Below are 11579 nucleotides of genomic sequence, written 5' to 3' on the forward strand. Positions count from 1 at the left end.
CGGAAAAGCTAAAACGCTTGTGCTGCATATGCTGTCCTTTAAGTTTGCTAAGGGAGATGGCAGGTTTGAGTTGAACGCAGCATGTACTGTATAACAGACAAATTGATATTGACTGTAACCTCACTCACAGTCTTTGTAACTCGAGGTCTGACATTTAATAGAGAGAGAAAGCGAAAACGAGATCTCCTGCTCTTTCTCTGTTTCTGAGTTATCGTTGCGTAAATGCCTGTTTGGGTTTGGAGTTCATTTGAAATGGGTTTACTACGATCTTACCCTGCTCTCCAGCAAACAGTCATAAAGCATTTGGTGAGAGCGTGTGCATGCGTTTAAACACGCTGTAAATAAAAGACTTTCCTTTTGATGGTGTCTGCAGCTTTGTCTAAATACTCAGACGAGAAGAGTCCTTTACGACCTCCTTTCCACTTGGCCAGCTTTGTCCTTAATGACTGCTGTTCACACACACACACACACACACACACACACACACACACACACACACACACACACACTCACAAGACTGACGGAAATGTGATACCTCAGTGAACCGGACCTAAAATTCAACCCCTGGAAGTTCAACTGTTTTTGCACGCTTGTGTGCGCTGACATCTCATGCAAATGAAAGTGTGAGTACCCGTGGCTGGCTCTTTCCTGTGAGGTTGAAGGAATCCGAATCATGGATGTATGCCTCTGTGTGTGTGTGTGTGTGTGTGTGTGTGTGTGCGCTTACGTACTTTAAACCTCTGCTCCTCACTGGCTAGCAGGAGCTTCAGGTTTTCATTGATGGTGCACTGCTCTCTCCATTTCTCCTCCATGCAGGCAAGCTCAGCTTCAACTGAAACACTGCACTCCTCTTCCTCCTCGTCCTCCTCCTCATCGTCCTCCTCCTCTTCATCTTCGTCTTCGTCCTCCTCTTCCTCTTTTTTCTCTTCCTTCCCCTCCTTTCCAGGTCTGCCTTCAACTCCCAGTCTCTCTGCATCTCTTTGTGTCACAGGTCTGATCTCACCAGGATATTGATCTTTCAAATGTGAGAAGATAAATGTGAAGCATTTTTCAATGTTTTTGAGTGATGCATCAATGTTGCATTTATTTGATCAAATATACAGTAAAAAGTGTAATAATGTGAAATATTAATCAAATTTAAATTAACTGTTTTTTTAAATAACAGATTTAGTATATTACTTCATTACCACAGCTGTGTCACATGATCATTCAGAAATTATTACAATATGCTAATTGGATGCTCAAGAAATTTGTTATTATTACCAGTCAAAATGGTTGTGCTGCTTAATAGTTTTGTGGATTTTTTTCCCTATTTTGATAAATGGCATTTATTTAAAGCATTCATTTTCCTTAAAATTATATATATTTATTTATTTGTATGTATAATTTTTCATATATATATATATATATATATATATACACATACATACACACACACACACACACACACACACAAAAAATATTACATATTATTATTAATTTTATATAACTTTTTATTTTATTTAAAACCAAGGCTATTATTAAATAATATTTAAAAAATATATATATATATGACTTTTTATTTTGCAATACATTTTTTAAAGGAACTATTTTGACGATATGTGTCAGAGTTTAGATTTATTTGTGTCCTTGCTAATACCTGTGGTAGGTGTCTCTGCATCTGGTGTGTGTAACTCCTGTGTGGTCTCTGTAGAGGCATCATTCCTGTTGCAGTCCTAAAACATAGGTAATATTCTAAGATTTCACACAAAACATCAATGTTGGAGGATGTTTTTACAACACACTTTGCTTATAAACCTCGACTAACACACAAAAACAAAACGTTTACATCTTGTGTGCAAAATCTAATTAAAGTGTCACATTTTGTTTTATTTACGACTGGAAATTTAAAATGTAAGCCATCATTTCGGTTTCTCACCCCCTGCTGTGTCTCCTGTTGCTGGGTCAGTTTGGTGACTTGTCTGCGCAAACGTTGGCACTCTCTGTATTTCTCTTTGTAGTGCTCTGCAGCCATATTCAGACGCAGCTTTAGCTCCTCGACCTCCTTCTGTAGCTCCGCCTCCAGCTCTGAAACCACGCCCACTCCAGTCCTGCCCTGGAGTAAAAAAATAAATTAATAAAAAAATAAATAAAGCAAGAATGCAAGAAAGAGAGTTATCACACAGTCCGCACTGTGTCTAAACACTGCCTCTAAACCATGTGTTCTTCATATTGTTATTAACAGATCTTCACAATCAAATAAACATCAAGGACAGTTAGTTGTGGTTACCACTTCCTGCGATGCCTGGCTTCTCATCCTGTCAAGCTGATTCTGAGCATGTCTGCATTCTTCCTGGGCTTCAGCTAAATGGGCTCGCAGGCCTTCTGTCTCCTGACGGGCACGGTACAGCTCAGCCATGGTGCGATCTCGCCCGCCGGAGGCATCGCGTAACTCAGAACCCAACATGGCTGCCTTCTGCCGCGTGGCCTGGAGCTGCTCCTCAGCTTGACGCAACTGCTCTTTCAGACCCTGGAAAAGTACGATTTATGTAATACCAACTCAATTACTGGTATTTAATGCTCACAGAAATACGTTTTTAAAATACACTAAAATATGTATTTTAAACTGCCTTTCAGTTTCGCTGTGTTTTCCCTTTCAGATAAATTCAGCCTTTAGTAAGCAGAAAAAGTGTCTTTCGAAAACATAAACATATTTATTCTTTAAAGAAACATGTATTACGGCATCAGCGGGGTGCGTGTCTCTCTCGGTGCGTAGCCTGTGCAGTTCCTCCTGGTACTGTGCGATGGTGACCTCTCTGTTCAGCTCAACTGCCTTCAGCATCTGCAGCTCTGCACTGAGTTTAGTGTTTTCCAGCTCGGCGCTACGCACATGAGACTGTAAACGTGAATGCACAACACGGATCAATGAACGTCGCACGACTGATCGATGCTTACGATTACGGTTTAATACCTGTAGATTCTACACACACTTACTTTGTAAAGCTCCCTTTCATCTCTCTCATTCTTCAGTTGAGTTTGTAGACCGTCCCTCTCAGAAATCACCTTCTGCAGCCTGTCTCTTAAACTGGACGACACACAAAAAAAACGAATACATCATATAAATCCTGTATTACTTAAATGCAAAATAATGGATTAAATTCAAATAAACACAACTTTTGGACCCTACTCTGAATATGTAAATAATATATTTACATTCATGTGAGGTAATGTGTGTTTGGGCCTTACCAGTCCAGTTCAGTCTCTTTAACAACAGCTTTTTGTGTGATTTCTAGCAGATCCTGTTCAAGTTGTCGGACTCTGGCTTGAGCCTCCTCCTTCTCCTCGCGCAAGCCTTTCTGCAGCTCCTGCAATTGGACAGCAAACGCTATCAATCACACCTTCCAGCCAATCAAAACACTCAATTCATTCAATATCAAAAATCTATCGAAAGTGGTGATCCATCCAGTTATTTAAAATAATAATAATAATAATCAGCCACAAATAAAAAGCCACAAAGTGAAATAAGAGTAATGCATGGGGAATAACAGAGGCTTCACAGACTCTAATAATAAGGAAATTTATAGGATACTCATCTGAAAGAGAAAAAAAAAGATCAGAAATGCAGGTATCAGGCTGATCCAGCCTTTTATTCTCAAAAAAAAAAAAAAAAACAGTTTATGGCTGAAGTTAATTTCTCAATAGTATGATGTCAGGAGGAAAAGAGGGGGCTTTGATTTCACTTTTGTTGCGGCGGCTCATATTTAAAAGTCGTCATCAGTAAATCACAGTAACATCTGGTTCTGAAAGCACGCATACACGCCTTGTCCTCCGGCTAATCTGGTGACTCGTGGTGTTTTACGGCCGATGATGTTTTGGAATCGCAGCACAGGCAAATAAAATGTGAAGTCGTAAAATTAGCAGCCACAAAATATATACTTATGTTCTCACGATAAAGTGGAAGTCTATTTTCATATGTAAGTTCTGACAGTTTAACAGACACATGCACACTTATGGCATATGAAAGGGTCTGTGTGATTTGGGTGTGAGAGAGAATTATAAAAGTGTTAATGTTTTATTTGTGGTGTTCTTTGTCCTTTGTGACACTCATAATTCGCACTTACAGACTTCAATAGTGTCTCCGGAAGAAACACCAGGTGGCGCTGAAAGACCAGCAAACCAACTGAACAGCATCCTGCTGTTTTCTGGGCCCTTTAAGAGTTTAATGCGCTTGTTGTGCAGGCAAACATCAACACCGCAAAGGTTTTCCTTTTTTTTATGCTGAGGGGAAAATCACATTTTGTAAAAATGGATTTCACATGTTAAAACTTGCACGAATGAAATTAGCTGGTCTTATTAAATAAACAATGCAAGCGGTGGAGATCACCACAATATTCTCTGATATTGATGATATTTACACAGTTTTATTTATGTACTTATTTTCATGCCATCTAACACTCTTTTAAAAGTCAGTTATAGGTGATAATACATTTAAAATAATATTTGAAAAAGGTATAGGCTACTGGTACACTACTGTATTTTTTAAAGCAATTAACACTTTGCACAAACTCATTTGTTAAAATAAACAAATAAAACAGAATCATTATTTTGATAATAATAAGAAACATTTCTTAAGCAGCCTATTAGAATGGTTTCTGAAGGATCACGTGACACTGATACAAATTACAGTACTATATTATATTATATTATATTATATAAACTATATTATATTTTTAAACACTTTATTTTAAGGTGTCATTATAACTATGACACACCTCTCTTTTAATCCCACCCTCTACAGAGACATCAAGCAATCCAATGATCGCAAACCGCTTAGATATGAAATCACTGACATGACAACAATAACAAAAAATCTTATTTCAGACAATTTGCATGCTTTTTACAGAGCATGAGGCTATTACAAAGACATTACATGTGCATCAGGTCGTAGTGCCATATTATGTGTGGTATTTCATAAAAGAAATCACATACAGCACCTTTAAATATCACCAAAACTAGCAAAAGACGCAAAAGAGCGAGGAAAAAGCCAGCGAGAGAAAATCGCGTGACTGGCTGCTGTTGTCTCAGTGACTGGGCAGGTCTGAGTGGTTTTGGTGGACATTAACTCCTGGCTGCGTGCACACGTTTGACGTCACGTCTGCCCTCTGTGGTCGACATGGCACTGCCATGATAACAGATGCCTGCGTAAACTGTCTCACTCCATTTCTTTCTCCGTTTCTCAAACTCCCAATTCTTTCACTCCAAGTAAATCAACCTCAGCACAGTCAGAATTAAGTACGGATAAATCACATGACTTTATGGGGAAGGTCAGTAATGCACACAGAGAGACACACACGGCCATTATCTGATAAGATAAAGTGCTTTGTGGGAGTAAGTTCACCGTCAGTCAAACAGAAAAGCGTTTTACACTTGGAGACAGAAAGTCTTAAAGCACCAATGTGCTCATACACACACAGGAGGGCTCTTTGATGTGCAGATAACTTGAACTTGTGATCTCTGGTGTGTGTTACATGCTGTTTAAACAATGTGTGTGTGTGTGTGTGTGTGAGACATCTTTGCTGCCTCGTTGGTTGGTCACTTTTAAGTGCGTGTGTGTATTTAGTACCTGGTTCTGTTGTCTCTGTCTCTCCTGTAGCTGATCTCTCTCCTGTGTGAGGAGGCGTAGAGCTTTCTGCAGTTCTTTGCACTCCTGTTGAACTTCCTCTACACGCTGCTGCTCACACACACACACACACACATATATATATATATATATATACACACAGACAATAATGAGTGAGTGCTAAATTTTATTCAGATTATAAATAGTGCGTTTATAATTGACATTTATTATAACTGGCTCTTTTTACTTTATTTCTTCCCCCTGGGATTGTCACAATGCATCATTGCAAACAATTCATGTAATTGTTAACAATACATGTAATTCTGCTTTATAATAAAGTTAGCTCTAGAGACAGAACGATTAGGCTGCATCAAGAACGCACCTGTGATGCCTTATGACTAGGCTTTAGACTAAAGCAGGTATTTGTATTCTTATTAATGTGATTTGCATACCTCTAGTAGCCCAGTCTTTGTCGTCACAACCAGTATGTCTGAGTTTCCATCGTCTTCCACTGTCAGTAGCTCCTCCCCCGTGGGCGTGGCCGAGCGGAATTGGAATGGCGTGCTCGCACCTCTGATTTCACCCGTGTGTGTGACGTAGCAGAACTGATAAAACTCTCCATCACTACGGGGAACATAATATCCTAGAAAACAGCATGCACAGTATTTGATTACAGGTTTAATCTTTACCAGATGTAGTGTCTTATACTGTAACTTACAAAAACAAAAGAAAACAAAACAATACATGAACTAAAAGTTCTGGAATCAAAACTGATTTTTACTTTAATAACACTACTAAAAAAAACTATTTTTAATCATCCAATCAAACGAAAAAAAAAAAGGATGACATTAAAAATCACTTTTAAAAATTATTGCACAAAAAAGAATGAACATAATAACATCCTTAACTTTTCTACTTTTCCACTACATCAAATTATATTGGATAGGGCAATAAATGTTGACTTTGCGTGCGTCTGTGTGTGTATGTATACCCTGAAAGATGATGGTTCGGTGAACAGTGGATCCCTCAATGTAGTTTTCAGGCATGGGAGACCAGAGAAACGTGTAGTAGTCTCTCGCACTGCTCCAGCCCACCTAACACACACACACACACACACACACACACACACACACACACACACACAGAAACAGTAAACAAGAAGTGAGTCAGAACTAAAACTTTTGTGAAAGACCAACGAAGGCCTTTGAAAGAAATGAAAAGTAATATGTATACAACATAGACTTATTCAGTTTTACCAAAAAGATCCAAGCGAAACTATATAAACACAGATACTATATAAAATGTTTACGGATCACCCGATCAAAGCGAATGGAAAGAGATTGAGAAAAAACAAATGTTACTTAACAATACAATAAAACTTTGAGAGATCTAAAGTCTTATTATTTTGTCACATTTCGATTTCACAGGTTATAAATATCACAATAAGCTCAAAGGGGAAAGGAAACACTGAGCCTCTTTTCTGAACTTCTTAGCCAGCTGTGAAAAGGGGGCACAGTATATTTGTGTGTGTGAGTGTGTGTGTGTGTGTAGGCTTGGAAAAAGGAGGCGTAATGGAAAAAAGGACCGGGAAAAAGGTGAAAATTTTACACATGCTTCAAACGCGGCTAAAGATTGTGTGGTTACTCTGAAAAGTGTGAGTGTGCATGTGAATTTCATCATTTCTGCCTTTGAAGTACGTGTAAAATTTTCACCTCCATAACCACCCATATTTGTGTGTGTGTGTGTGCAAATGAGTGATTGCGCGGTTTTACGTAGTTTTAACTATGAAGGAAATGAAGAAGACAATGTAGTCCACCATCATAAATATGTTACATACAGTTACAAACAAAGTACACACACACACACACAATCAGTAATTTGTCATCATGAATTTTCACAGCACCACCTAAAATTTAATTTGATTATAATATATCACATCTGTAATTTCTTTTTTTATGGAAAGTATCCTGCTTTCATCTGGAACGCAGTCATCTGTGAAGAAATCACCTATTAATTACAGAGAAGAGAAGTAAAGAGGAGAGCAAGAGGAAAGAAAAAGAGAGAATTCATCGGTGTGTGTTTCAAACAAGCTGTGCTTGTACACACATGACCTATAAACGATAAATTAAATAATAAGAGGGCTGACGTAACTATAAATCAGGTGCATAAGAACATGTTCGGCATGTGCGCGACAACTTAATTATATAGTACTGGAGTACAACGAGTGTGTGTGTGTGTGCGCGTCTGTGCACAAACCTACTGTATGTGTATATGCATGATTACACTGCATTTTTGTATTGCTTAAAGGTAGCCTATTTTCAACGTGCCTCAACATACTCCTTCATAAAGAGTACTATGTTCGTTCACCCTGCAAACTTCAAAAATAGAGTTTTTCTTTTTTTTTTTAAACACACACAGGGACACTCGCACATGCAACTAAAAAAAGCTACAGCTAAATATATATAGAACTGTACAAAAAAGAGATAAAATACAATATCATTGAATATGAAAAATCTATTTAATTTAAAACTGAAATTTGCAGATTAAATAAAAAGGGACATTGCAAGTACAAATTGTACTTGTACAGAAAAGTAAAAAAGCTGCAGCTAGCTATTTGTAGAAACTTAGAAATAAAAAGATAACATTCTGTTATTCATATTAATTATTATAAAATATGTTATATAACATTTATTTGAAATATTAGCTAATAATTAATTAACAATTTAAAAGTGAAACTTTGCATTTTAGGTAAAAAAAAACCTGACAAAAAAAGGCAGTCATTCAAATATAAGCAACAACATTTCATATAAAAATTTAAATTACATTTTACGCGTAATGTAATTCTATTTAAGCTGAGTAAAAAAACAACAACAGCCTCTGCACAATGAAACTTTAAGTCATTGTTAAACTATTATGCAACTTGCTGCTTTCTAGAATGAGCAGTCCTTTCTCAAAACCACCAGAGGGAGCCTGTGGTTCTCCAAGTAACATAAAGCACAGGTTAAAATGGGTGTACTGAGTGTATGTAAATGCCTGAAGAATATTTCCCACATTAACTCATTAAAACCTTAAATGCGACTCCATATATATTATCAGAATTCATCTAACCATATAGGTCTACCTACCATATAAGACTACTAGAATCCAGTTGTGCATTACACATAGCAGCTAATATCTGTTAATATACTACATTTTATTGCAGACACAAGAATAAAAGGAGAAAATAGTAAAGCAAAAGCATAAGGAAGGATTCATTTGTTGTGGGGAAACGCCCACAGAGACACACACACACACACACACACACACACACACACACACACACTCACTCAATCACACCACAACTCTATTCCCCCGTAAACTAACCATCAAAACAACAGTGATATTGAGCGGATTAACCATCTTTTTCCAATCCACATTTTCCCCTGCAACCCACCACTCTAAATACTGTCTGGAAAGATCTGGTTGATTTGAAGTGCCTTTTATTCCAGTCATAAACTATCACTGCATCTTAAGTTCCCATGCGCTCATTTCCTCTTGATTAAGTGCAAGATTAAGTTTCGAGATGAAAGAAGAGAGAGAGAGAAAAAAGAAAGTGAGATTAAATTGGGTGGACAGAATTTCCTTACAGCAAGAATTTGTGTGTATGAAAACGTAAATATTGGCCAGATGTTATTAAAATATTTAATGTGTGCCAACCTTAAAGATGCCAACCCAGTCTTTGGGATGTGGGGTGATGAAGGGGGTGAGTGTGTAGTGACATTCAAGCGCTGCCTGCGGGAGGAAGCTTTTCCCAACATTCTGGAAGATGACATGGGCAAAGTTAGACGTCTCCATGACAACACTTCCTCCTCCACCAGAAGGTGCTCCGGTATTACAGGCTGACAACATCATGAGCGCTCAGGGAAAGCCTGTGATTGGTCTACCTGAAAGAAATAATGTTTAAGTTTAAGTGACACAGTTTTCTTTAATAATATAGGCAAAGAAATATTGTTCATTCAGAGTCAAATATTGCAAAATAAACCCCAACGCCCTTGTACAACACTGAATGTTTTTTTTTATTATTATTATTTAGCATTATTCGGAGCTACTAAGATAGATAAAAAGGACTTGAAATAGTCAGAGAGCCATACTGCAACCATAGCTATGCAGAAAACATTGCTTTTACAGAATGAAAGGTTAATTTCACAATAAGTCTCTCCTGATTCATTTAACCTCGTGAGATGTTCGCCAAAGTTTACGCTACTCTGAAACTGATGCAGCCAAAAAATTGAGAGTTTACATTGAAAATTGCACGCCAGCACGTTTAAGCAACACAAACTGTGCAATTAGCTACAGGTCGTTCTACTGCATTCCCATGTTATTTATATGCTTAATTATTTCTAAGCTGACGTGCATTTAGTTTAAGGCCATGTGCAGCTGCATGAAGAAGACCTGCCCTATTCCAGGCCGGATGGGGCGATGCCGAGTAGGCCTGTATGCATGGCACTGCTGATGCTGTCATCCCCGTTCAGGCCTTTACCGTCAATGACAGCTCGATTCAATACAGCAAATCACATTTTCGCGCTAAACTCAGTATACGATAGTTTAAAACATACCGTTACTTCTTTATCCCACCAAAGCACGTTTGCTTAAACCGAAAGCGACTTTCTACACACATTTCACTTGCAACAGCTCGCCAACTAACAAGTCACTGCGGATTTTAATGGCAGTTACAAGTGCACTAGATGATGTAGCATTTCTCTACACGTGCAAGTTATTTATTACGCGACGTAAACCACTGGCCTCGGAGGACGAGCTGATGAGTTTTATTAATTCCACTGCAATCCCACCCCTAAATACATCGAGATTGACCGCATACAAATCCCAACGTGCATTTCCAAGATGGTCACTATACATCTTATAGTCGTCACGCGCCAGGTCAGCTATACCTGTAATCCATGTTTACTTGAAGATCTGTAACTCTTGTTGTTTAGATTGCTAGATAACGCAGATGGAGAGTGTCTCTGTCATGTAGCTGAACCGGGTGTCAACATGTTTTGAGAATCTAGAAACGTCATCCTGCTTCCGGTCTGCTGCGCCCTGTGATTGGTTTATTTACCCTTGTCACCGAGATCCGCGTTTCATCATTGGTTAGTCAAAAACCCTAACAAAATAGAGACGGGAGGTATGAATCTTTTCAGAGAATCGGTTCTCTCGAACAGAACAACTCAACTTTTAGAGTACGTGCCGGTGTGCATACTATCCGTCCTAAATTGTAGATGATATTAGCAATGTTCAGTAATATTTAGGGAAGACAGTATGGATAGTACGCACATTGGGACACAATAATTCCGTTCGGCTCGAAAACGAATCATTTCAGTGCGATACATCAGTCCTTTTCAGTGAAACATACGTGGAAAATATTGAAAAATGGCAAAAATCTGCATGTATATAGGCTATTATACTTTTAGGAAACGTTTGATCATTTAATATGTTAGGAGATAGATAAAGCTTCCTAGACACGTAATGTATACGTATTTTTTTTTAAGAAGTATATCCAGTTATATATATATATATATATATATATATATATATATATATATATATATATATATATATATATATATATATATATATATATATATATATATATAAATCAAATATGTCTATATGAAATATGTTTGTAAACTTTATGAAGTACGATATATTTTAAAGGAAACGCTCAGCAGTCACATTTATGAAATTATTAGTCTACTAGAATAATATTTTATTAGTTATTTATTTTTTCAGCGTTTATTATTTAAAATATTCGTGTATGTGTAATATTATGCAGAACAGCGAAGGTATTTTGGCAGAACTGTCCATTGATTTGGACAACGCGGTTATAATTTCACGCAAAGACTAAAACGTCTAGCCATCCTTAATCTTTAAGGAAAGGTATCATCTTAATTCTGTTCAGAGTAATCACAGCAGCAACTTTGAGAGAAACTACATGATATCT

At 37.5% G+C, this 11579-nt stretch overlaps 1 protein-coding gene across 1 annotated transcript in view; it reads right to left on the reverse strand.

Annotated features, from left to right (window-relative positions):
* Window positions 1-10662, reverse strand: part of tax1bp1a (Tax1 (human T-cell leukemia virus type I) binding protein 1a) — a 17002-nt gene extending 6340 nt beyond the window's left edge. The window contains exons 1-12 of the mRNA XM_043217654.1: window positions 10528-10662; window positions 9296-9522; window positions 6591-6693; window positions 6052-6242; window positions 5603-5710; window positions 3226-3344; window positions 2974-3064; window positions 2720-2875; window positions 2270-2509; window positions 1919-2095; window positions 1640-1715; window positions 732-1015 (exon numbers count right to left, since the gene is read on the reverse strand). Coding sequence (XP_043073589.1) covers window positions 732-1015; window positions 1640-1715; window positions 1919-2095; window positions 2270-2509; window positions 2720-2875; window positions 2974-3064; window positions 3226-3344; window positions 5603-5710; window positions 6052-6242; window positions 6591-6693; window positions 9296-9490 — 1740 coding nt within the window. The 5' untranslated portion in view covers window positions 9491-9522; window positions 10528-10662. The remainder of the gene's footprint in view (window positions 1-731; window positions 1016-1639; window positions 1716-1918; window positions 2096-2269; window positions 2510-2719; window positions 2876-2973; window positions 3065-3225; window positions 3345-5602; window positions 5711-6051; window positions 6243-6590; window positions 6694-9295; window positions 9523-10527) is intronic.
* Between the last annotated feature and the right edge of the window lie 917 nt (window positions 10663-11579).

This window comes from Puntigrus tetrazona, chromosome 19 (assembly GCF_018831695.1).
Source record: "Puntigrus tetrazona isolate hp1 chromosome 19, ASM1883169v1, whole genome shotgun sequence".
In the NCBI taxonomy this organism is placed as follows: Eukaryota; Metazoa; Chordata; class Actinopteri; order Cypriniformes; family Cyprinidae; genus Puntigrus; species Puntigrus tetrazona.